Below are 27445 nucleotides of genomic sequence, written 5' to 3' on the forward strand. Positions count from 1 at the left end.
TTTTCCGAGTTCAGAATACCCTTAGTTACGGCTTATGAAAGCATAGGAACCAAGTTTGATCGAAGAAAAATCGAACCCTACAATTACCTATAGTGGCCGAGAGCTATAAGGGGGGAGGAGGAAATTTCCTTTTCCGAAAACTTGTCTTTTCGCGCTAGATTATCGTACCTTAGAGTATAGATTACTTCGAGTAACCTTAGTAAGTATCGATAGCTTAGTTTCCGATAGATTCTGATTGATTTTTGTGGTTTTGTTCTAAAGGTGATTTTGAGGAATTTCCTGAGGATCAACACCTTGCTTGTGAAGAAGAGTTTGAAGTTTTTGCTGGAGAACTTTCAGGTGAGGGCTTCTCACTGAATCTCTAGTTAATGCCTAGGGTCGATATTTCGACATTGTTTACTGTTTATGCACTGAGATTGTGTGTGATTGAAAATGTTTTCTGAGGCTTCGGCTGACAATGTAGATGATTCATCTACTGAATGTTTTTGAAGATTGACTTACATGCTATGTGCTATGTGGGTAATCTAGGATGTGTGGTGCATGCTTTATATGCTAAGTGCTAAGTGTTTATGATGCGATTTATTGATATATGACATGTTGTTGATTGTGATGATTTAAATATGCTTTACACTGAAAATCTGAGATTCTGAATGGTGAGAATAGCGGGCAGGTCATGCCGATTTTATTTTGAGAGTTTTGAGAAAGTTTGATAGGACGAACGAGGTTCGGGCCTTGTATAGGGTTTATGGATCGAGACATTCTCTGGAGTCATTTGGGGATTCGAAGATCCCGAGAACTTATAGGAATTGCGATAAGACTAAAAATGATATTATTTTGAAAAGAAAATTCATAAGACATTAAACAACCTCTAAATCTTTAAGTAAGGGTAATAATCTCGAAAGGAGGCTTTGGATGAAAATCATAGTTTGGAAAACGAGAAGTGTCGTCGGATCCAAGTGTTGAGTCTGTTGTTGTTGTGCTGTTGGAGCAGCGTTGGTTGTTGTGCTGTTGGAGCAGCGTTGGTTGTTGTGCTGTTGGAGCAGCGATGTTGTTGGGCTATCCTGGGGATATGTCCGGGGAACCGTTAGTTCCCGAGTATGTGATACTCTTGTGCTGTTGGAGCAGCGATGTGTGTTGTGAAGTGTGTCTTTTGTCGCAGAATCGACTTTACCTTAGGGTAAGCTTTTAGAGACTTTAACTTCCCTAGAACACGTGGCGACGTGTCGAGTGAGGACGGAGACGTTGTTTGACTAATCATTTTGCATACATGCAACATTAATGAGGTATTAACACATGACGTACTCTGGACCTCGTCGGTTTCCAAAATGGTCATAAGACCCGGAATGCCGTGAAAGAGCGTTTGTAGACGTCTCTTGTAGCAGACCGAAATGGCAGACCTACGGGTTACGGCTGATCTGGCTACCTTGGTTTGGTGTAAGAGACACGCGGGCGGAAATGGTCCCACCGTTGCTGGTGCTAGGATTGATCCGTTGATGTCCATCCCAGAGGCACGCGAGCGGAAATGGTCCCACCGTTGCTGGTGCTAGGATTGACTCGTTGTTGTCCATACCTTTGCTTGGTGTAAGAGGCACGCGGGCAGAAATGGTCCCACCGTTGCTGGTGCTAGGATTGATCCGTTTTGATGCCCATCCGTTTCCGGATTGCATATTGGTTGACTGGGTTAACCTGCATACATATCACGCAACATGCATACTGACTTAGTTGATGAGTGTGGTTGCTATTTGATAAACTTACTTGGAACATGCTAAATGTTATTATTGTCATTATGATTTGGTGGAACATGCAACCCTAGGAATGATATCTCTAGTTATAAGCCTAAGTGGCTATATATTATTTGTACCTATTGGGTTTATTATCTACATAGTTCTTTAGAGTTGACCCTCGCGTCTTCTGTGTGTGTTTTGGCGGACAACGCCTTTTGTCAGATGAACATTGCGGATTGGTTCGCAATGGTCCACCCTTCGGGGGGGATTAGGTACGAGATGATCGACCAGGACGACCCCGGGTCGTGGGTGGTTGACCCCGCGAGCCACCGAGCGACGTATTCGGGGCGTATCATGGAGGACCACGTGGATAGTGGAGGACTCTTGAGGTCAGGAGTGTTGAGGCGATGCTCTATCAGCTTCAACTTGCCACCGGGCGTTCACTGTGGACCAGGTCTTGGAGGAGCACCGCCGCCACCGTCATCTTCAGAGGAGGAGGATCCCTCAGAGGAGATTCCAGTGGGAGTGCCTTCGGCAGGGTCTAGTGCACCCTCCGTTGCGATCATTGATGATCAGGGTTCGGGCCCTAAGCCCGTGAGTCCAGCATCGGAGAGCGTTGCAGGAGCGAGGGGAGGACGGATAGGGTTGATAGACTTGGTCGTTCTGGATTCTGATTCAGACGACGATCATGCTAGCACATAGTTTTGAGTGTTGGTATGAGCTCCTCGAGTTAGGATTAGTGTAGGAGTAGAGTTTTAGCTCTGACAGTCTTGCTTCATTTGTTACTTAGGGGACAGGGTAGATCCGCCTATAGCTTTTTGTGTGGTTTCCTTACGGGAATCACAGAGAGTTGGTTGGACTTAGGAGGTCTTATTTTCAGGCCATTGGGTCAGCTGATTCTCAGTTTTGAGGGATGGTGTTGCGGGCACTTCACCCTTTTCATTTGGTTTGTATATATTGCCTACGGGCATTGCACTTTTCTTTCCGTCACTGGAGGTTACTCGTGACGAGGTTGTTACTTACAGCGGGGGCTGTTTATATATTGTATATTAGTTTTATTACTTTTCGCATTTGGGTTTTATTTAATTCAGTCTTGTCTTAGTTATTATCAAAAAAAAATATTCACGTTTTTCCGCATTAAGTTTACTTTTGGTTACTAAAGTGACGCCACCGAAATCGGGGTGTTACAGGTTGTTACTTTGCAAGAAGGCTGGTATTTGCACAATTATTGTTTTCTCAGATTCCTAGTTGGCTATTAGTCTCCTTATGTAGGAGGCCGATTTGTTGCACCAGTAAAGTGCTATGTTGAGGAGTATAAAGTCTTTAGTTCTTCTTATTTGAGAAGTGGAGTTTGAACACATTCAACGTGAAGATAATTGTTCTACAGATGGTCTTACAAAGATTGGAGTCATAAACTCCTCTTAGCGCATTCGATTCCCATATCTTGTAAATGAAAAAAACTCATTGGTCAACCCCCTACAATTATCGCTTAGTTCGCTAACCGTGACGTGAGGGACTGGTCTCACACCTACCCAACTGTGAGGATTAACACCAAAAAAAAAAAACTAAAATTATTTTTAGTGAATATTTCTGTTTTTTGTCCTTGTGAATAAATTATTTTAAAAGTTAGTTCAAATATTTATAAATCGACAACCATTTTTTTTTGTCAACAAATGAGTTTCAATTTGAGTTGGGCTTGTCCTATGTTGAAAAATACAAAACAAATGTGAAAGCCCATAATCGTATGTCAAAGCCCATAACTCCAGAAATGCTATGAAAAACCCTAATTCCCTCATAAACTCACAAGCCTCTGTGAATCTCTCACTCACCACAACACAAAATTAGGGTTTCACTGTGAGAGGCGAGAGCGAGAGAGAACGATGGAGCAAGTTCAGTGTTTCGGCCGCAAGAAAAACGCGGTGGCGGTGACCTACTGCAAGCGCGGCCGTGGCTTGATCAAGATCAACGGCTCCCCAATCGAGCTTATCGAACCGGAGATTCTCCGATTCAAGGCCTTCGAGCCCATCCTCCTCTTGGGGAAGAGCCGCTTCGCCGGCGTCGACATGCGCATCCGCGTCAAGGGCGGAGGACACACCTCGCAGATTTACGCCATTCGTCAGAGCATTGCGAAGGCGCTTGTTGCTTTCTACCAGAAGTATGTTGATGAACAGAGCAAGAAGGAGATCAAGGATATTCTGATCCGTTACGATAGGACCTTGCTTGTTGCTGATCCTAGGCGCTGTGAGCCGAAGAAGTTTGGTGGTCGTGGTGCTCGCTCCAGGTTCCAGAAGTCTTACCGTTGAAGAAGAAGAAACAGAGGAGGGAAGTGTTTTTTTTGGTGGTTTGTTTCAGATTTCGGTTCATGTTTTGTGCTGTGGAAAACTTTTGTTCTTCATGCGTAGTTTTGTTTTGATTATCAGATATTGTGTTATTTTAAAGGATTTTGTTATTTAGATATTGATGCAAGGATCACATTAATCTAGTTTTTAGTTTTATTATTCTGTTGATTATGCGCTTTCTATGATGTGTTTTGTAATTTTATTTTATTGTTATGCTGTTACATGTGAAATTGAAAATTCCTTGCAATATTATGCCAAAACAATACACACTTCAAACCATTCTTACTTGCAAATTGTAAGCTTGTTTATTTGTTGGGTGTGTTTTAGCTACTACAATCTGTTTTGCATATCGTTGGATGTGTTGCCGGGCATAGATACGGCTCTGGTGGATGAATTGACGATGATGTTTATCAGAGTATTTTAGATTTCTCGAGGATTTTTTGTGTCTGGGTATAAATTTACTGATGTTGGAATAGTGCCGAATGATCTTTTGCTCAAATTAAGATTGGGTTTAAGTTTGTGGATATGACTCATTTCTTCCCTAGGAAGTTAAAGGATGGAATCCTGAGTATATCAGATTAATTAGTAGTCGGGCATAGATGCTCTGTGGGGCAAATTGAAGATGATGTTTATCGGAGTATTTAAGATTTCACATGGATTTTTTGTGTCTAGGTATAAATTTACTGAAGTTGGAATAGTGCTGAATGCTCTTTTGCTCAAATTAAGATCGGGTTTAAGTTTGGGGATTACTCATTTCTTCCCTAGGAAGTTAAAGGATGGAATCCTGAGTATATCAGATTAATTAGTAGGACATTGGTACTGATCCTACAAATGGATTGGTTGGTTGGTCATAGATTGTAGGTATATGACACCTAATTTGCATGCTGTGCTTTCCTTCCCATACTGGCAAAAGTTGTGGGTTACTAGTATCTGAAAGTAGATGAAATACACTTTGGAAATGATTCACTATTGAAATTATTTTCAAGTTTTGTGCTGCTGTTTACTGGAATAGATATACATGTGTCCAATGCTGATAGTTCTGTTCCTAATTTTTTCAAAGTATTCCCCTTTCATATTTTTTTACCATTTTCACCACCCTCTCCAGTTTCCTCATGAGTGAAGCATTCAATTTTAATCTAGCATTGAAATTTATTAATTTCATGGAACTGAGCTTGATTCATTTTATGCCTGAGCTACTTTAGCTCGACTCTTATTTAGGATGAAAATACATGGTCTTGTACAGTTGTGCTTTCAAAATGATTCACTACTGAAAATATTTCCATGTTTGTGCTTTTTTTACTGGAATAGATATACCTAATTTTTCAATACTATTCTCTTTTTACCATTTTCACCATCCTCTCCTATTTCCCCATGCCATACAATTTTAATAACAAAAGCTGAGTGAAGAATTTATTTTTAATTTACAATTGAAATTTACTATACACATGGAACTGACCTATCGTAGTCATTCAGGATCAGAGCCACTCTCTAGCTTGACTATTTTTGTATGAAATTCATGGTCTTGTAATTGTAGCCTTCTCCCTTGTCACGCTTAGCAAATTAATATGAATTATTCTAAAATCTAAACTATACTACCAAATTTGGGAAATGTTTTTAGTTAAAATCTCTCAAATTGCTTCCTTTTTACATTCAAAAAATAATAATTATCTTATGAAAGATACCATTCTCTTCAAGGTGTATTTGGTTTGCATTCCTCGATTTGAAAAAGTACAATTTCATGCTCCTATTGAGTTTTACTTCAATATGATTTTTGGTGAACTACTTAGATTATTGTTAGAAAAAGTGAAACTATGTGATTGAATTTGTAGATTGATGCTAGTAAACAAATTTGAGCTTGTGTTTGGTAACTTTTTCTCTCTGATCCGGGCAATGAAAACACTCGTTCTTTTAAAAAGAGTTTTCGGTTGAACACAAACAGCCGATAGTCTCTATTTAAGAAGCTGAAGAGGCTCATTTCGATGCACTTATAACATCGTTTGATGGTGTCCGTTATTTGACATGTCATATACCTTGCCAGCCTCTGCGTTCATAATTGTATTCTTTTCTGCTATTAAATTATATATAGCTAAGCTATAGTGCAAGACTGCAAGCAAAACTCCCAGTTTAATCTCAAAACACCAAAAATACAATAACAAACCTCTCACTCTCTGGGTCTCAAATCTGAACCTCAATCATCTCCAATCAAAGAAGCTATTGCCAACCAATAAGACATAAAAATCATTCAGGTACTAAGTTCAAAGATGATATAGGATAGATAACAGTATTGTTGAGCCTGACTTTCTCTTCAAAACCATTATTTTACCAGGTTTTATTTCCATTTTCAGTCATGCTACGGCTAAAAACTTGGTGCCTTTACACCTCCCTCTCTTTCGTCTAAACAGCAGCTTCCTCGGTAAATCAAAGCCTCCTCTTCTTTACACGGTACAATTTCCAGGGATCATATAACATTGCTTTTATTATTTTGCTCTGAAGTGAAACTTGTTTCAGGTCCATTAACCATGATATGAGGAGTTTGCAAAGCACTTTTTTCAGGTAGAAGAAAGGGTGGCCTCTGCGTACCTTCAATATTTCTACACTCTTCAATTTGGAAAGATTTATTGGTCCTTGCTTAATGATCTTTCTCAGCTTGCATTTGATTGAGCATAGAGCATCGTTTGGTCATATTCTTCTTTTGGGTTGGATTGGCCATAATACTAGTTGCAGAGACAACCCTGTCAAAAAGTGCTACTTCACTAGATGAAGCTAGTGCGTTGAGTTGTTTCCCAAGGTTGAGAATGGTTTCTTGACACTCAGCTAACTTTGATGAAGTTGTTGTGATCTCCCAGCCCTGAATTTTTGGTCGAGATTCATTAACCAAGTGTTTGCTTCAAAGGAAATAGAAGAAAAATTGTTAATGAAAACAATTGATATGCCATTGTAACGTAAAGAGCTGCGATTATCAGGTTTCTAAATTGTGGTCCGCAACTGCAAATGCGGCCGCAACATAAAGGGTTTTTTGTCCCCACAAATGTATCGCAAGTGCAATTGTGGCTGCATCAATTCACATTTGTCCACAACTCTGTAACATAACCCCAACAGCGCAACCATATAGTCCACAATACCAATTCAAGAAAGAGAGCATTGTCTTACAGTTTGATGAATCTTTTTCATTTCGCATCTGCTAGATGTTGGACATTCCTTCTTTGCAATGCTGTTAATTTTTTGAAAAAATAATAAGTAATTAAAGGGAATGGCACCAGAATCAATTCCCTACGCAATGAACCAAATAGTTTGACTCATTGTTAGCCACTTTGTCACCGCAAAAGGTGGAACATGGGAGCCATGGGGAGTCGCATTGTGCAGATCATGAGATATGCAAGGTACCAGTGCAGTGCACGTATTGTTTTGTCAAGTTCAGACTCTCTTTATCTTTTAATTTTTCATTATCAGATATTATGTTATTTTAAAGGAGCTTGTTATTTACATATTGATGCAAGTATCACATAAATCTAGTTTTTAGTTTTATTATTCTGTTGCTTATGCGCACTCTTTTATGTGTTTTGGAATCCGATTTTATTATTATGCTGTCACCTGAAAAATTCCTTACAAGATTATGCCAAAAAAATATACACTTCAAGCCATTCTTAATCGCAAATTGTAAGCTTCTTTGTTGTGTGTGTTTTAGCTACTGCAATCTGGTTTGCTTATCTCTAGATGTGTTGTTGGGAATTGATTTGTTACATCTCTCGTGGAAAAATCAAGATGTTGTTGTCTGTGTATAAATGTACTGAAGTTGGAATAGTGCCTAATGATCTTTTGCTCAAATTAAGATTGGTTTAAGTTTGGGTATATGACTCATTTTTCCCTAGGAAGTTAAAGGATGCATGGAATCCTGAGTATATCAGATTAATTAGTAGTAGTACATTGGTATTGATCCCACAAATGGATTGGTTGGTTGGTTATAACTTTAGGCAATGTAGGAGGGACTATGTATGGTAATGGCACCTATTTGTATGCTGTGCTTCCCTCCCCTTACCAGCAAAAGATGTGGGTTACTAGTATCTTAAAGTAGATGAAATACACTTTGAAAATGATTCATTTTATGGTGTACAATATTTGACAAGTCATATAACTTGCATTATTGTATTCTTTTTCGCTATCCAATTGTATAAAGTTACAAGATCATGCAAGTAAAATTCACGGCTAATCTCAAACACCAACAAAGCAATGTGTTTATTTACACCAGCAATATTTACAATAACAAACCTCTCACTGGGTCTCAAACCTGAACCTCAATCATCTCCAATCAAAGAAGCCATTGCCAACAAATAAAACATAAAAAGCATGTTACATAAAAAATCCAACAGGCACTAGATTCAAACATAATGTGACCGATAGCAGAAGCTTCTGAGCTTGTGCTTCTCTTCAAGACCATTATTTTACCAGGTTTTATTTCCATTCTTTGTCATGCTAAGGCTAAAAACTTGGTCCTTTTAACATGCCCTTTCTTTCGTCTAAACAGCAGCTTCCTCAGTAAATCAAAGCCTCCTCGTTTTTTACACGGCACAACTGCCAGAGATCCAATAGCACTGCTTTTATTATTTTGCTCTGAATGAATACTTGTTTCTGGTGCATTAACCATGATATGAGGAGTTTGCAAAGCACTTTTTTCAGGTAGAAGTAGGGGTGGCCTCTGCGCACCTTTAATATTTTTACATTCTTCACTTCTGTCTGCTTTATCATCACCCTCAGCTTGCATTTGATTGAGCAAAGAGCATCGTTTGGTCAAGTTCTTCTTCTGAGTTGGATTGGCCATAGTACTAGTTGCAGAGACAACCCTGTCAAGAAGTGCTACTTCACTAGATGAAGCTAGTGCCTTGAGTTGCTTCCCAAGGTTTAGAATGGTTTCTTGGCACTCAGTTAACTTTGATGAAGCTGTTGTGATCTCCCACCCCTGAATTTATGATGTTGAGATTCATTAACCAAGTGTTTGCTTCAAAGCAAGTAGAAGTAAAATTGATAATGAAAACAATTGATATGCCATTGTAACGTAAAGAGCAGCGATTATCAGGGTTTTAAATTGCGGTCCGCAACCGCAATTGCAATTGCGACCGCAGCATAAAGGGTTTTTGAGTCCTTGCAACGGCATCGCGGTCGCAATTGCGGCTGCATTAGTTCACATTTGTCCACAACTCCACGACATAACTGCAACCATATATAGTCCACGATACCAGTTCAAGATAGAGAGCATTGTCTTACAGTTTGATGAATCTTTTCCATTTCGCATCTGCCAGATGTTGGAGATTCCTTCTTTGCAATGCTGTTAAATTTGTTTTTTTTTTCATGTTCTCAAAATCAGATTCATTGACCAAGAAAAAAGAATTGCAAAAGACATGAAACTAAAACAGAGCAGAGACATTTTCTTACCTTTCCAGCTGGAGTTGAAGCTCAAGACAAGTTGCTTCCAAGTCCTCAAACGAGTTCTTCTTAACCTCTAACTCAACTTCTAAGGATGAAAACTTTTGAAAGATGTCATTTAACTTGGCCTGAGCTATTGTAAACTGTGTATCAAGATCTTCATTTATCATCTTTTCTTTTTCAATCTGATCTTCAATTAAGGCTTTGGATTCTTTTAAGGTCTCTATTTCTGATTCTAAACCTTTGATGCTATTTTGTGCTTCTTGACATTGTTTTGTCAAGTTCTGACTCTCATCAGTTACTGCCAGCAGCTTCACTTCCAAGTCTTTCTTTGAAGATTCTGTGTTCCTCAGGTCATCTTTTAATTTTCTAATTTCTTGAAGGAGATCATATTGATTTTGCTTTGTGTTGAAAAGTCCACCCTGATCATCTGGATATGCAACTGAAGGCGAGTGAAAAGCATGTTTATCATCAACATCTATTTCATTATTTTCATTTTCATTTTGTGATAGATGACAGATAAAATGCTTCTTGATCTTATCCCTTGCAATTGAAGCATTTGTTGAGTTGGCAGTGTTATTAATACTCCAGTCCAAAGCAAATGCTACTTCCTCAATGAAGTTTCCAAAATCAGCTCTCCCCGTTAATAAGTCTTTGCAGGTATGGACAAGTTGATGCAGAAGAGGATTCAAGTCTGAAACCTTCCACTGGAGAACATGAACAAGGTACTCTTTGGATATTGGTGATTGAGCTATGTCTGAATTCTGATTCTCCTCCAAGCAATTTGGACCATTGTTACAGATAAATGACTTAGGAGCAATTCTTTCAATGAGCTTGATAATTCTATGGACTGATTTTTGAATTACATCAGATTCACAAGCAGTTGAGTGCTTTATGTAACCCAAAGCAATTTTTATGTCGTCAAACAGTTCATCGAGACTTCTTTTTGTGACGCGTTTCTCCTCCAAGATTGCATTCAAGACAATCTGAAGCCAGTCAAATGATTTTTCAGTTGTTGGATGTTTGAATTGAATCTCCTGTTTCCTCCCACTGAGGCCTTGATCTTGTTCAACTGGCACTAGCTCCCTCCCACTGACATTGGAGCAGTATTCTCTTTTAGGCATATCGACAGAAACGATAGCTCGTTTCTCCATCTCAACAAAATCATCCATGAAATGAATGTCTGAAAGTTCTATGGATTTACTACTCTTGTGATTTTTAGCCTCTGCAGTTCTAAATTGTTCAAATTCTGAAGTAGGATCATTCGCCCAGGATCTGGAAGAGATAGCCTCATCATCAATACTAGAAATGTCAAATTTTGTGATTAGAGGAAGTTCACCTGATGTGGGATGATAACACCTTGCTAGCTCCATGGACTTCTTCTGAGTTTCTGAAAATTTTCTAAGCAGAATCTCTGCCTGTGATAATCTGGAAGCTGTTTCAGCATACATAAATCTTGAAGAATCCAGTTCAGAGTTTTTCTTGGTTAAAATTTTCTTGAGAGCCTTGTTCTCCTCATCCATATCTTGCAAACGTTTGATCATCAAGCCGGTACTCTTTTCAGACACTTCATAATTGTTTTTGTAAATCAAATCCCTAGTAGGATTTGACTTTCTTCTTCTCATATCTGTTTCTCTTTTCATCATTCCAACGTCATTCTTTAGATTCACCAAACTAGTTCCATGAGGTCTTTTCTGCAGCCGGAGACGTAGTCTTTCACACTCAGCTTCTAAGTTTGAGGCTTTCTGAGAACTCAAAAGATACTTATTATGTGATTCTTCTGCATGATATCTGCTATACTCCATTGCTTCCTTTCGAATCTCGAGTTCCTTCTCTAGCATGTGAAATTCATATCTCAGAAATGCGTTTTCTTTTTCTGTGGAATCTAACCTTGCCATCAGTGTTCTGAACTCAGCATCAGCTTCTTGTTTACATCTAAGCATGTCCCCAATGGCTTTGTCTTTGGAAAGTAAGGCATTAGTTAGATGAGTGTTCTCAGTAGTTAAGTCATCTATTCTTTTACTTGCTTCTCTCAACTTCTCTTCCAACTCTTTCTGAATCTTCTCATGCTCTTTTGATGTCTTTTGAATGGAACCACACAACTTTTGCTCTTGTTCTTCTTGAACATGGCTTAATTGCTGCAAAGGTCCATCCAACACTGCATCTAGAGGAGTAACACTTTCAGCAGGTACTGCTTTATCCAAATCCTTAGCAGATTCCACTTCTACCAAATTGTATGCCAAAAAAAGAAAAATGAGTGTGCCTCAGAAAGCATTTATTTAAAAGGAAACCCCCAAGAGAAGTTTCATGAACCAGTTATATCATAAAAACCTAAGCTGTTTGGTGAATACATTTATATGATTTTATATTATATTTCTAATATGCCACTCACGCAAGTTGCAAAAGCCAATTGGGCTTGAAGCATGGACAATTCACATGCTCACCTATCATGCGCTGAAATTCAATTTTGTTATTAGAATAATGGGGCAACAAGGATTAAGCTCTGCACCACTTGGTCATAGAGGCTATGATACCATGTCCTGAACTAATTATCCCAAAAGCTTAAGCTCTTGGATGAAGACACATGAATGATTTTATTTATATTTCTAAGAAGAAAGCGTGGGAGAAGGAACATGTAACAGTAAGATACCAACCTCCAATTTCATGTTGGGACCTTTGGGCATGTTTTGCTAAAGAGTCCTCTCCAACAGGAGGATCAAGGAGGACTGTTGCCAACTTCTCGTTTAGACTTTTTGATGATCTTTCTAATTCAGTTTCCTTATCTGTTGAAAGTTTGAGTACCTGATAAAATTTAGTACTGTCAGTATATTAAGCAGGTCAAATATGTCTGATGTGAATTCAGCTCTGTTGAGGAGAACTATCATGTATCAACATTTTGGCCAAACATGGAAGATGATCATAAACAGGTTTTGGTTTCCAGGAAATGGAAGAACAAGATAAAATGAGGAAAGAAAATAGCAGCATATGAAAATGAGTGAACTAAAGCTTTGACTACCTCTTTTTCAATGCTTCTAGAGGGACTGATGATAACTTGGTCCATTGCCAAGGTTGTCTTCTCTATGGATCTTTTACTCCAAGGCCATGGCTTGTGGTTCATGATTTCAGGTGCTATTCAACAACAAAAAGAGAAAACTTCATGCTACTATACAAATATCTGTCAGTGATGAAAATTTCTGTTATTGCATTATTAGTTTCTATGTATGGTTGTAAAAGAAAAATCAATAAGTGACCAAGAAGCCAAATCAAAGAAATGCTGGTACAGACTACAGAATCATGAATTTGAACATTAGCAAGAGATACTCCATTATCAATAAACAGTTCCACTGACATCTTATCTATCATTTGAAGCATTTTGCAAGCCTACAGTTCCACTCATATTTGGACCGTCCGGTAACTACCTACAATGGCCTCGTGACCCAGGCCAAAGTTCGGTCAATGTGTCTAGTTTTTTTCTACCCAAATCACCCAATATACTTTGAATAATTGATGATGTGAAACAACCAATTATCTCAAAAGTTTAAGCTCTTAAGGGATACAAGAATGACACTCTTAAAAATAATGATATAAAATCATTCTTCTGTTCCTTAGGCAAAGAAAAAAGAAAAACTAATGAGAGTGCGTCACCATTGTCATTGTCATAGAAAGGGGAAGAAAAATAAGAGATACCACTGTTATTGCCAAAGAGAAGAAGAGTGTAGGTGTGAGTGAGAGAGAAGTATAGGCGAGTTCAACCTCGTTGAAACCCTTTGGGGTTTGATCTCCATGTGGTGATTCACCGGAGAAAAGATGTGGCCTTGTGTCGCTGCCGCGAACGAAGGAGAAAATAACCTCGTCGTCATTGTCATAGAAAAGAGGAGAAAAATAAGAAAGATCACTGTTATTTCCAAGGAGAAGAAGAGTGTAGGTGTGAGTGAGAGAAAAGCATGCATGCAAGTTCAACCTCGTTAAAACCCATTGGGGTGTGATCTCCATGTGGTGATTCACCAGGGAAAAGATGCGACCTCTTGTTGTTGCCGAGAACGAAGGAGAAAATAACCTCGTTGTCGCTAGAGTCCTAGGAAAAGGTTCTCGAACGGCGGTGGGCCTATGTACACGGTGGTGCTCATGCTGGCAGGAGCTCACAGCTAGGGCATCATTATCACGGTGAGAAAGTGATTGTGGAACAAGAGGTTGGAGGAGGACGAAACAGAGAGTTGCGCAGAATGAGAGAAGAGAGCGAGAGAGGAGGAGACAACGTGTGTGATTCACACGTAGAGTGAAAGATAGTTGTTGGTGACCCAACTTGCTTTGCCTAGACTTGTACTCATTGGAACGTCATCAGTTGTTAGACTTCTACTTCTTTTGTCCGAGTCTTTTGTCAATTCATTCTTCTGAGTCTCACAAGCCTGTATGACTTGCTTTGTTGGAATGTTAGGAGGACGACTATGGGTGGGGGCGAGTTGCAGTGCGTGGCCTCACATGTAGTGGTGGTTGCTTTCGGTTTGAAAATCGAAAACATAACGGAGTTCCAATTTGATGAACACAACGGAATAGTACTGATGACATAGGTCAAAGATTGAACCTGTTCTTAATACCATGTCAAACAATCAATTATTCCAAAAGTTTAAGTTGTTGAGTAAGTACCACAACTAATTATTCCAAAAGTTTAATTTCTAAAAATTATCACCGTAGAAAATACCGAGCTGTTAAAAGTTACTCTGTTACCTTTATACCCTAAGCAAATGTTACTTAATCTACCTAAGTTGATAGACCGAAATGGAATGGAAATGAACTAAAAAATCCTTCGAAATACAAAATATGTATGGTTTAGTGTTCAGGACTCTCTGCATGCAGCACATGTTCTCTACCGCCCCTCATACACAATTATGGCTAATATTGATATTTTACAATTAATGGTTAAGATTAATCTAAATAAAAAATAGATTATTAAATTAAAAAATTGTGGTCATTTGTCTGCTATCCAAATTAATGTTTCTTCAGCTATCATATGGGTCTCTATGCAGCTACTCCGCCCTGGTTAGCCACCTATACTTGCATTGCATCTTGACCACCTGAAGTAGGAAACCGAACATCTGTGGTCCCATTCATGAGAATCGTGTTAAATATCTCACGCCACTCACACTACCAGAGATGTTCATTTAATTTAATTGGTTGGTTTAGTTTAGTTTTCACATCATCTTTTGACCAGTATGTACAAGTTTTCATGTGGAGTATCACCTACATATATGCTTCTTCAATTCAATATGTTATGCCTAATTGACTGTATATTTATTAGTGCATAGCACTTCAATTACTTCAAACTTCTAATTAAAGCTTGTGATCAACCTTTTTTAGGTAAAGAAAATGAAGTCCATGCCTTACAGCTTACATATGTTGTGAATCCTCTGCATCTGACTATTACACACCCAAATTATGGTCCTTAAAAAACGGTATATATGCATTTTCTTGCTTTGAGCTGAAAATTTGAAGTTACCTACGCTATGTATATATACTTGTATGTTAAAACTTTAACATCAGGAAATTGATTGAGGATGAAGAGCATGGAAAACCACCAGCAGAAAATATAATGAGATAATGAGTTAATGACAACAGCTATTAGCTACTAATGGAAGGGAAAACAGAGTAAAAGGTCAAATGCACTGAGAGGAGTTGCTATAGTACCTGGAAAAACGTAGCATCAACAAGGCTTAAAAAAGGCACTGCAAGGTTACTGAGTCAGAATGAACACTTGAGCTGGCCACTAATGGAACTTGGAGACTAAAGTGAAAAGAAATGGCAGATGAAGTTATGGGAAAAACGCCAACGGATATTGCGTCATAGGATACTCACCCTCTCCACCGACAGCTGTAGAAATTCTGGTTATATGTTACCCTATTAAAAAGTTTCACGAATGATTTGGTGTTGCAAAAAGTTGAATAAAATAATAAAAAGCAACCACATTTTTATAAATGTGAATGTTAATGGAGTGATATATAAGTAACACTAACTAAAAGCATAGGTTGCAAATTGACCTTAAATGGTAAAGATACAGTGTTGGGATAGAAGATCGAGGAGAAAAGACATGTGAGAGACCCACACCCACTGATGTATTTGCTTTTGCATCAAAGCCACCAAAACCATGATTTTAAATGTCAATGTGAACACCTAATTTGACCTTTAAATTTTCATTTCTTCCTTTGTTTTGATTGAATAATGTTTTCTTCCACTTCTTATCCATCTCGAACAAATATGAAAAGAAAATAGAGAAATAAGTGATATGATATTTAATGTGACAGAAAATGTAGAGAGAAATAGAAAGAAAAATATGTAATAAGATAAAAGAGAATGCGAAATGTGAATGAATCATTACTCATTTTACTTTTAGTTTAATTTCTGAGTCTTATTTTCATTATAAAAGTAAAAAAAATCACAAGAAAAAATCTATTTTTAATTTTAGTTTAATTCTTTTTAATCATTATTATAAAAAAATTAAATTTCAAAAAAAATATTAACATATAAGTTGTTTTGAACTTATTTTCTCAAATTATTCAGAATAACTTATGAAAAAGAGTTTATGCTTCTTTAACATATTTTAAAATAACTTATGAATAAGCGTTTATGCAATAAGCACTTATCAATTATGAGCGTTTAATTAAGATGCTTTCCCAAACACACCCTAAAGATTTGAAAGTTATATATTATGAAAAAATGAGAAGAGTTAATTAAATAAAAGTCACTTGTATGTGAGACTTTCATTTGCAATTTGCACCTACAATTATTGCATTTTAATTTCATGCAAGGTTTTGACTTATATTGTGTTGTATGTGGCATGCTTATTTATGTGCAAGGTTGATATATGAGAACTTTAGTGTATAATTAATTTAGCTTGATTTATCTCTTGAGTTCACTATATGTTGTTTATGTTCATGTTGTTTTGTATCTCACTCTCGCACCTATTTTATTTTAGATACTAACAGGGATATTGGTCATGGCTTTGCTATCAATGGAGACTACTTGGACTAGCTAGGGCACCACGCCCTAAAGCTGGCACCCGAACCCCTTCCAAGGTTTATAGGCCACAAGGTGAGTCATTGCTAGAGGTCTAGGGTGAGTCATTATGGTATGTGCCTCCTAATGCGTGACTCTTTAGGAAATTATAAGGCTCATGATGTCATAGTTTAGGATTAGATTTTAGCCTCACTATAAAATGATTGCCCCCGATTCAATAAGATTGGTTCTCTCTTTTATTCATAAACAGTTGTGCAAAACCTTAGATCTCGGATCGCTAGGTCATTGCGAGAACTTTTTGGCGCCCACCATAAGGCTCCATTAAACCATTCCCTCAACCTTGAGTGTCCATTTTTTAGCTAGAATAAAGACATACTTCGCCTTCATGGTTTAGACTTGACACCTTTTGGGCATGCGGACTGGCTAGGGTGCTACACTCCGAAACTGGTGCCCAAGCTCCTTCAAGGTCTAAGGGTGCAATATGAACTGGAGGAAGGAAGACTTGACGAGCTAGAATAAAGACACACTTCATCTTCATGCTTCAGACTCGGCGCCTTGTGGGCATGTGGACTGGCTAGAGCGCCACGCCCTAAAGCTAGTACCCCAACCCCTTTCAAGGTATTTAGGCCACAAGGTGAGTCCTTGTTAAGGGTCTAGGGTGTGTCGTTATTGTCTGGGCCAGACCTGACGCGTGGCCCTTTAGCCAATTACAAAGCCCGTGCATGATGTAATAGCTTACGATTTGGGTTTAGCCCCATTATAAAAAGCTAGTCCCCCAAGTCAATAAGACGAGTTCTCTCTTTTATTCATAAGCGATTGTGAAAAACCCTAGATCTAGGATCCCTAGATTGTTGCGAGAACACAATTCTTGCTAACTTTGTGGTTCTGTTTAATTGTGAGATTGACTCAATCAAAAGTTATTGTAGATTTGTAGGTATAAGTCTGTTTTGGTACCAACAACCGTACTCTATGTCTCCAAGATATCCAATAGCTATGGCTAGATCATTTTCTTTCTATTTTCAACCCGAGCTTTTAATCCCTATTATACAGATCAGGACATACCACCCTAGCTCTCCCTGCACCAACAACTATATTCCACCCCTAGCATTTGAGCCAGTTGCCTTACATGATTCTCCAGTTCCTGCCAACAGTGGCCTTAGGCATATGACCACAACTAGGAATAGTGTGTTCTTCAAGGAGAACTGGTGATGCATGTGCATATCAGACCATGTTTACCAGGGAGAGATCGATATCTGGCACTGTTAGAGTCCCCATCACGGTGGAGGGTACACCTAGTGTTGTTAGCTCAGCTATGGAGAGGAGCGATGGCAGAGAGGGTGGTAGGAGTTATGTCTGACCATGTTTAGTGTTACTTTTGGTTGTGGTTATGACTACTTTATCTTATTTATGATCTTGATGACTATCTGATGATTACTTGATGACTTATGACTTGCTACTCTATTTGATTGTCATGAGCTAGTTATGGTCTAGCTTTTATTTTGCATGACAATTATGTATATTTGCGTGTCTTATGTTGATTATCCATTTTCTGCGTTTATACTCTTATAGTTCACGTATTATGTATAGGAACGCTTTCGCATGAGTTTGAGAAAAGACAAAAAAAAGGGAAGAGAAGAGTGATGGGGACGTTTTAAAGGAATGTCAATGAAGAGTTAAAATTTATAACATGAGATGTTTTTAAGAAATTGAGTGTGCGATGTGAGATAAAAGAACATAGTTTGTGTGTGGAGAAAGAGTAAAAGATGTGTAATAGTTTGAAAGAAAAAAATTTAACAAGTTGGAGTTTAGGTTGAAGTAATAGTCGAGGTTTAGGTTCTCTTAATTGTGGGGCAGGTGGAATAGGAGGTCCCCACATCGGCTTAGGAATCCCAATCCAACGTATCGTAACTGATATCATTAATAGCAAAATACATTAATTGCAAAGAACAATTTTATCCAATAAAATGTTCTGCTTCTATTTCTCTCCAACTCTCACTTTTGGAGGAGACACAAGGTTAAGTTATGATTAAAGTGAGGAGACACAAAGTTAAGTTATGATTTATGAGAGGTCTTGACCTCCTCCAAACAAGGTAAGTTAAAAAAAAATTCTCCCCTCCATTTTCCTTCAACCAAACAATATGCAAACTAGGGGAATTGTGATGAATTTTTTTCAAATAAATCACAATGAACTTAAATTGCTTTTTTGGTACATCAGAAAGATAAATTGCATTCACCATGAATCGATCACTGGACCTCTCCCTACCCCAACTCATATGTCCCTCAACTCCTACCACTTGAGATATTCTACGGGGACAATGAACTTAAATTGCTACATACGCGTCTTTCATGTTCAAAACTACCCCTAATAGTATATTATTATTTTTATATATAAAATTTTGTTTAATGTGATTCTTAAGAAAAATACCTGTGTTTGTTTGTTTTGTTGGGGATAAAAGTAACCACCGCAAAAAATGTTACTACTAGATAGAGGTGCAGGCAGGTACAGTTACCATTACAGCACACAAATCACACATACGCCTCCACGTCATCCAAAAACCCGCATGCACCACCATATACGTCACCAATCCCCAAACACCCTCGTGTCATATAAATCCTCCATCGAGGGCATTCCCGGAAATACCCAATCTCCGATCATCCATCATTCTCTCTCTCCTTCCACCGTCTCGCTCCCTGAGTCACCGCCACCACCACCACCACCGCCGACTCGCTCCCTGGTCGGCTCGGTATGGAGATCGCTCACGAGCCACCGCCTTCCCTTGACGGAAGCCCTACCGCCGCCCAAACCCTCGCGACCTCTCCGTCGTCGTCGCCTTCTTCCTCCTCTTCTTCCGCTTCGTCGCCGCGTGGTTCCAAGGGAAAGGAGATCGATGCGACCTCGTCGGTGACGGCGACGACTGCCACGACCGCGCCGCCGCCTGCTGCTAAATACGACGATGAGGAGGATGAAGAGGACGTGTGCCGGATATGCCGAAACCCTGGAGATGCCGAAAATCCCCTCCGGTATCCTTGTGCGTGCAGCGGGAGTATCAAGTTTGTGCATCAAGATTGTCTTCTCCAGTGGCTTAATCACAGCAATGCTCGCCAATGCGAGGTTTTACCCTCCTCTTTCATGTGCTCACTGTTTGGATTAATCGTTTTTAGAAATATTCAATTATCAGTTCTATTTTCATTGAATTTCTGATCCGAATCGTTTATAGTTGGGGATTAATCTTATCTAAATGGACTTTGTATATGATGAATTGAGCTAGCAATTTTGAACTGCTCAGTAGAAATTAGAAGGGAAGAAAAATAAGCACTCTTGTCCTTGTTGTAGTGTGTATTATTGGAATTCTAAGCTTAAAGTTTGATTTTGTTTTCGAAGCTATGCATATACTATGTTCAGTACTAGGCTAAACTTACCCCAATACTTTGATTGTATTTGAGAGGTTTCGGTTTTATTCCTAAATGTGCTTCACATGGTGTACAGGTTTGTAAGCATGCGTTCTCGTTCTCTCCTGTTTATGCTGAGAATGCGCCAGCTAGGTTACCTTTTCAAGAGTTTGTGGTTGGAATGGCAATGAAGGCCTGCCATGTTCTGCAATTCTTTTTGCGTCTGAGTTTTGTGCTATCTGTGTGGCTCTTGATTATACCTTTCATAACGTTCTGGATATGGCGGTTAGCGTTTGTGAGGAGTTTAGGTGAAGCCCAGAGGTTATTCTTGAGCCATTTATCAACAGCAGTTATTCTGACTGATTGCCTCCATGGTTTCCTACTTTCTGCGAGCATAGTCTTCATCTTTCTTGGGGCCACTTCCTTGAGAGATTACTTCAGGCATTTGAGAGAAATTGGGGGACAGGATGCTGATAGAGAAGATGAAGTGGACAGAAATGGCGCTCGAATCGCTAGAAGACCTCCTGGACAAGCCAATCGTAATATTAATGGTGATGGGAACGGTGAGGATGCTGGTGGAGCACAAGGAATTGCAGGAGCTGGTCAAGTAATTAGAAGAAATGCTGAAAATGTGGCTGCACGGTGGGAGATGCAAGCAGCACGTCTGGAGGCTCATGTTGAGCAGATGTTTGATGGTCTGGACGATGCTGATGGAGCTGAAGATGTACCCTTTGACGAACTTGTTGGCATGCAGGGTCCAGTTTTTCATTTGGTTGAAAATGCCTTTACTGTAAGACTATCAATTTTTGTTTTTAAATTGAGTTTCGTTATTCCTTTATTACAATGTTACTGGGTAAGCTGCATCTCTATATAAATATTGGGTAAGCTGGCCTTGGTGAAACCAAGCTCATCATGGCATGCTACTTCTTTGCTGTGTTCAGTTGTAATTAACGACCATTTAATCCTGATCCTGACTGGCTGCTAGTTTTTGTAGTTTATGTTTTTAAACTTATGATGTGCTTTATTTTTTTTAGGCCCCATTTTTAAGAACTTAAAGAATACCTTGGTTCTGTTTGAATGAGCACCTTGACAGAGCTTTTTGACACCAATTTAAGCTGCTTTGGGCTTATTTTGATTAACAGAAATTGAACTTGCCGACGCCTTTTTCAAAACTTAAAGTTCTATTTATAATATTTTTACGTAGTTCATCTCTTTAAATTACCAAATTCCATTATTCAATTACTGTTTCTGTATGTGTCTATCCAAACACTCTTAAGCGTATTTAGATTGCATTGGTGGCAGTAGACAAGCCCTATTGTCTAAACATTATTTATGCTGTATTTCTAAACAGGATCTTAGTCTTTTTTGAGTGATGGATGAGATGCATATTTGATTAATGAACTTCTATCATTCCATGTGAATGGAAAGATCGCATATAGTATAATCTGATGAAAATGTTATTTCCACTTTGAAAAATATATTCAACGCGTGTGCTTGTAAAATTTCATTAGGGGTTTATAGTTGCATGATCCTCAGTGTTTTGTTTCTGGAAAATTGATTGTGGGATAAATTTTTCATCATTAACCAAAGCATGAGTATCTCACTTATTTTTATTTCATTCTATTGATATTTGATACAACTGCTTCACTTATTGTGTGAATTGTGTAATCATTAACTGAAGATGAGTATATCGCTAGGTGATTGGTCACTTCCTCATATTCATTGGTCAATCTACAGATAAAAAAACCTCTCACGTTTTGTGAACTGTAACCTATTCTGAATAAAATTGTATGGAAGTCTTAGTGTGTTTTTTCCTTTGATGAAAAAACTTGCTATTGAGGAAATTTATTATTTAGAAATTGAATAGTTTGTTCTCTATGCAGGTTCTTGCAAGTAATATGATTTTCCTTGGTGTTGTCATCTTTGTGCCCTTCTCACTGGGCCGCATCATACTCCATTATCTTTCCTGGGTCTTCTCAGCTGCTGGTGGTCCTGTGCTGTCAGCAGTGGTTCAACCTACGGACTCATCTCTTTCCCTAGCAAATATTACTTTAAAAAATGCTCTAACAGCTGTGAAAAATTTGTCATCTGAAACTCAAGAAAGTGGATCAATTGGTCAGGTTGCAGAAATGCTGAAAGTGAATGCCAGTGGATTGAGTGAAATGTCAAACAACATAAGTGCATCTGTTTCAGCTGATCTCTTGAAAGGAGGGTCTATTGGAACTTCTAGGCTTTCTGATGTTACTACTCTTGCTATTGGATATATTTTCATCTTGACTCTCATTTTCTGTTACTTTGGCATTGTTGCTTTAATTCGTTACACAAAGGGTGAACCCTTGACCCTGGGAAGGTTTTATGGTATCGCTTCAATAGCAGAGACAATTCCATCTCTCTTTAGGCAGTTTTTGGCAGCAATGAGGCATTTGATGACCATGGTGAAAGTTGCTTTCCTTTTAGTCATTGAACTTGGGGTATTTCCACTTATGTGTGGGTGGTGGCTTGATGTTTGTACCATACAGATGTTTGGTAAAACAATGGTGCACAGAGTTCAGTTCTTCTCTGCGTCTCCTTTAGCAAGCTCATTGGTTCATTGGGTTGTAGGAATTGTGTACATGCTACAAATAAGCATATTTGTCAGCCTTCTTAGAGGGGTAACTTTTCTCACTCTAAATGATTTTAAAGCTGTTTCTCTATCCAGTGTCATGCTTATTTGTTTCAAATTGCAGGTTTTGCGTAATGGAGTTTTGTACTTCCTTCGGGATCCTGCTGATCCAAACTACAATCCATTCCGCGATCTGATAGATGATCCTGTGCACAAACATGCTCGCAGGGTTCTGTTATCTGTTGCAGTTTATGGGAGTTTGATTGTCATGCTGGTATTTTTGCCGGTCAAACTTGCCATGCGGATGGCACCATCCATTTTCCCACTTGACATATCGTAAGCTAGCCACTCAAGCAGTTTTAGTAGTTTCTTCAGAATATACCGAACTCTCTGTCACTGTTGTTAACATTGAATATGTTCATTTTTTGCAGGGTATCTGATCCATTCACCGAAATTCCTGCTGACATGCTTCTCTTTCAGATCTGTATTCCATTCGCTATTGAGCATTTTAAATTGAGGACAACTATTAAATCCCTACTTCGCTACTGGTTTACGGCAGTTGGTTGGGCTCTTGGTTTAACTGATTTCTTACTGCCTAAACCAGATGATAATGGTAATCAAGAAAATGGAAACGGGGAGCCTGCTAGGCAGGAAAGGCTACAGATAGTACAAGCAGGGGTGCATGATCAGGGTATGGTTCCATTTGCAGGCGATGATTTGAATGCAGAAGGAGAACTGAATGCTGGAGAGGATTATGATAATGATGAGCAATCTGATTCTGAGTGAGTTCCTTACTTACATATTGAAATCGTACAATTTTGATTTATGAATTACTCAATATTGCACTTCTATAATTCTAGTTATATTACACTTTTGTCTATGCTTGAGGATGAGGGTAGGATCAGATTTTGGTTTCATGGTTTGTTGCCTTTCCATTATGTGTTGTATTGAAAAGTCTAGTTGGAGTCATCAGTTTCTTTATATTTGCATGTTTTAGTGTTACTCTGTCACCATCTGATTAAATATTTTCTATTTGACTATAGCAGTTATGCCTTCGTTCTTCGCATTGTTCTTCTACTGGTGATTGCTTGGATGACTCTCCTTGTCTTCAACTCTGCCCTGATAGTTATACCAATTTCATTTGGACGGGCACTTTTCAACTCCATTCCTCGTCTTCCTATAACTCATGGAATTAAGTGCAATGGTACATGATTGATTGAACTAGTTTCTTTTGTCAGTGTGCTTCATAACTCTGAATGTGTTTATAAGGCTATTTCTTTTGTTAGATCTGTACGCGTTCATCATTGGAAGCTATGTAATCTGGACTGCTGTTGCTGGACTTAGATATTCCCTTGACCAAATTAGAAAAAGAAGGATTTCAGTTTTGCTGGGCCAAGTATGGAAGTGGTGCTCCATTGTTGTGAAGAGCTCTGCACTTTTATCTATATGGGTAAGGATGATTCTAATTGCTGAAATTGTTAACAAAAACGACCTTTTTGATTATGGATTGGTTTGTATTTTCTTTTGGGTGGTCAACCTGTGTTTTATTGTTTCAGATATTTGTCATCCCAGTGCTAATTGGGCTTCTCTTTGAGCTTTTGGTCATTGTGCCAATGAGAGTTCCGGTGGATGAAAGTCCAGTGTTCCTCCTTTATCAGGACTGGGCATTAGGCCTTATATTTCTCAAGATATGGACTAGATTGGTGAGTTTCCTTTGTTTATTATGAGCATTTCCATTGTTAAACTTTTGTTGCTTGGCTTTGATTCCTGCATGAGTGAAACCATTATCAGCTAGTTTAAATGCTTCAAGAATCAAGATATATAAATTATTTGGGAATGATATGTTGCAAAGCTCCTTTTTCTTGCTTTAGAAATTCGGGTATTCTGCTGCACTCAAGTAACTAGCAAATGTATATTCTGCTGCAGTTTTGTCCATAAAACTCCTTGATAGTGAATCGAGTTTCTTGATTCTGTTGCTTTGTATTGTATTAGATAGATGCTTGCTGACTCCGAGACAACCCTCTTTAACGTGGCCCTGACACTAATAATGTAATTGTTGGCATCAAAGCATTGAATAGGCTGTATATAATCCCAATGCTATTGTTTGATCCAAGCAACTAATCCTGTTTGCCGAGATAAGGCTTGGTTGCTGTAAAATATAACTTCTCGATTCTTTTTTTATTTTTCTTCTTTTTACATCAAAGGGTGTTATGAACTTCTTCGAGGATCAATTGGCGGGTTGGTGAATAATGAATGAAGATTTTTGATAGATAAGTAAGAAGCTAGGAGTGATTATGATTTGGATATAAATGAATTTATTAAAACGGAAAGTCTCACTGTGCTTACTAGGAATAATAATCAGGGAATGTTTTACTCATTTACTTGTTGAACTCTGATCTTAGTTTCTTACTATCTACAGTTTTCAGATGAGAGATTTTCATTTAGCTGACAAAACAGTATAAGGAAGAAAAAATTACCAGACCTTTTCATATCTGACTAATACGGTGTTTATATTTTTTGCCTCTCCCTTATCTTAGTCGATGTTCTTTGATTTATGCCCCGTTTGTAAATGGATTATCTATGTCCTCAATAATTGTTGTGCAACTGAGTTAACTGAATTCATTTACTATTTTTCCAGTATTGACTTGGTTCTTTGATTAGGTTATGTTGGACCACATGATGCCTCTCATGGATGAAAGTTGGCGCGTAAAATTTGAGAGGGTGAGAGAGGATGGTTTCTCCAGGCTGCAAGGTCTCTGGGTCCTTCGGGAGATTGTACTTCCAATCATAATGAAACTACTGACAGCATTGTGTGTACCTTACGTTTTGGCCAGAGGTGTGTTCCCAGTGCTGGGATACCCCTTGGTGGTGAATTCTGCTGTCTACAGGTTTGCATGGATAGGATGCCTCTGTTTCAGTTTTGTGTGCTTCTGTGCCAAGAGATTTCATGTCTGGTTCACAAATCTCCACAATTCAATTCGTGATGACCGGTATCTCATTGGCCGGAGGTTGCATAACTTCGGAGAACATGTTGAGAAGGCAAATGAAGCAGAAACTTCCAGTGGGTTGCAGGATACTATATTAAGAGATTCAACTCTAATTCAACAAGATCGTGATGCAGATGTTGGACTACGGTTTAGGCGCATAAATCAACAGGCAGGCTGAGTTATGTTTCAGGTAGGAAGGAAGGAGACTCTTTAGGTTGTTCAGCCTGAGGCTGGCATAATCGCTGATGCATACTCTATTCCACTGTGTTGGATAGTTGTAACTCCTCTTGTCATGACAACTGTACTGCTGTCAAAGATAAAATAGTTTGTGCATGCTACTTGTTCAATAATTTAGTTAATAGGAGGATGATGAAAAAAGTTGTAGAGTTTTTTTTTTTTTTTTTTTGAATTCTTTTGTGGAAGAGTGAAGCGGGGTGCATGGTGGATAGTCAGTCTGAGAAACTCGTAATCACTTAATTGTGAAGTAAATAGTTATCCTTAAATTATGGTAATTTTTTTGTTAATTATCAGTGTTTGAGTGTCTAAATTTTGCTGGCATTCAATAGTGGCAATGAGACCTGAATTTGTGATCTGATTCAAATGACCTAATTCCCCATTACAAGTTTAACACCAGTGGCTGGAGTGCGTGTTAAGTGCAATCGGTTTGATCACTTGTTTCATATCTCAAAGTAGTCTCTGGATTGTGGTGTTGCACGAGGCATGGTGTATATGTTAAAAATTAGATTGACTGAGCTCATGAATGTTCAAAATTAGATTTATTATTGTAGAAAATGTTGAAATGTAAAACAGTGGAACTATGGAAGTAGTAAATGTGAGTGTTCTTTAAGAGGAAACCTAGGAATGAGGGAGGTTGGAGGGTTTTTTTTGAACGTAGGGAGGTTGGAAGTTGAAAGTGCAATGTGGCCTTCCTCATTATGAAAGAGTATACACATTAGTGGGTCAAGCATATGTTGGGGGATTAACAATTGAGGAAATGTGTTTGGTTCAGGATATGGCTAATAACATAGTTGAACCAAGAAACATGTTGAAGGGGAAGGCATATAAGACTTGAGCAACCTAATTACCATCAAATAAGCATACAATATTGTTAAATTCTGATATCAATCCCTCAAGTTTAGGGATGAGATTTATCTACAATTAATTTGATTTATTTGTAATTAAATTTAATGTTTTTTTTTGTCTTTTCTAGTTATGTGAGGTATGTACTAAAGATATTTTTGGGAGGGTGTTTCTTAATGGGCAAAACTTAAGTTCAGTCGCTTATATCCAAAGTATCCAGTTTTTCAATTAAATCCTGCCACGTCATTGTTAAGCGACCCTCAGGGTATTTTTGTGTGAATGTGTGTTCGACTCCGGAATTTTCGACTGTAATATAAATAGGGTTTACTTTCCGAAAACCCGAGGAGGTTTTAATTGACCTCTGCAAAGACGTTAGTGAACCCCAGTACCTTGGATTAAAGCGCTCGGGGCTCATTCCGGAGTTTTTGCCCGAATAGTCTCAATCCTTTTCCTTAGTGAATCTTTTCCGCGAAGATTTTTCCATTCAGTTCTGCGTCAGATTTTGGAGCAGGCGGTTTGTAAAATTGTTTTCTCACTTAAGTGAACCCGAAGCCGGTATTGACCTTTATCAGCGAATACTTAACTTAAACGAGTAGGCAAAAGTACTAAAACACCCGAACCTACTCACCTTTTTTCCCTTCCTCTCTATAAAAGAGAGGAAAAGCACTATTCATGCCATTTTAGAAGCTCAAACCCGCGAGTTTCAAGAGGGAGAGAGAGGGAGAGTTTTGCTTGATTTCTTGCTCATTTCTTGGTGGAATTAAGTGAGTTTTGAGGGATTTGAAAGGTAATGGCTAGATCTACACTCTTCTTGCTTCAATTTCTCATTTCCTAGCTTATTTTCCTCAACCCTTTGAACCCTAGAATTCGAGTTTTTGAGTTAGAGGTTGGTTTAAC

General features: G+C 38.5%; 3 protein-coding genes across 5 annotated transcripts; 2 read left to right on the forward strand and 1 right to left on the reverse strand.

The window, feature by feature from the left end:
* The first annotated feature begins 3517 nt into the window (after window positions 1-3517).
* LOC130715969 (40S ribosomal protein S16) lies at window positions 3518-4222 on the forward strand. Its single transcript, XM_057566134.1, has one exon. It carries the CDS (start codon window positions 3605-3607, stop codon window positions 4025-4027), a length of 423 nt encoding a protein of 140 aa, XP_057422117.1. The 5' UTR covers window positions 3518-3604; the 3' UTR covers window positions 4028-4222.
* A 4026-nt stretch (window positions 4223-8248) lies between these two features.
* LOC130715968 (filament-like plant protein 7) lies at window positions 8249-15347 on the reverse strand. Of its 2 annotated transcripts, none has more exons than XM_057566132.1 (6): window positions 15164-15347; window positions 12498-12610; window positions 12136-12283; window positions 9491-11705; window positions 9323-9383; window positions 8249-9017 (listed from the first exon to the last, which is right to left on the reverse strand). In XM_057566132.1, the coding sequence occupies exons 2-6, from the start codon at window positions 12597-12599 to the stop codon at window positions 8529-8531; spliced, it is 3015 nt and encodes a 1004-aa protein (XP_057422115.1). In that variant the 5' UTR covers window positions 12600-12610; window positions 15164-15347; the 3' UTR covers window positions 8249-8528. The 2 variants fall into 2 exon arrangements, with proteins under 2 accessions (XP_057422115.1, XP_057422116.1); XM_057566133.1 differs by having other exon boundaries at window positions 12498-12656.
* A 3728-nt stretch (window positions 15348-19075) lies between these two features.
* On the forward strand, window positions 19076-26065 carry LOC130710100 (probable E3 ubiquitin ligase SUD1). 2 transcript variants are annotated; one of them, XM_057559256.1, is made up of 9 exons: window positions 19076-19601; window positions 19977-20669; window positions 21763-22530; window positions 22606-22817; window positions 22913-23263; window positions 23525-23685; window positions 23768-23931; window positions 24038-24184; window positions 25143-26065. In XM_057559256.1, the coding sequence occupies exons 1-9, from the start codon at window positions 19236-19238 to the stop codon at window positions 25644-25646; spliced, it is 3366 nt and encodes a 1121-aa protein (XP_057415239.1). In that variant the 5' UTR covers window positions 19076-19235; the 3' UTR covers window positions 25647-26065. The 2 variants fall into 2 exon arrangements, with proteins under 2 accessions (XP_057415239.1, XP_057415240.1); XM_057559257.1 differs by having other exon boundaries at window positions 23528-23685.
* Window positions 26066-27445: the final 1380 nt, after the last annotated feature.

The sequence above is a fragment of the Lotus japonicus genome, chromosome 4, assembly GCF_012489685.1.
Source record: "Lotus japonicus ecotype B-129 chromosome 4, LjGifu_v1.2".
Lineage (NCBI taxonomy): Eukaryota > Viridiplantae > Streptophyta > Magnoliopsida > Fabales > Fabaceae > Lotus > Lotus japonicus.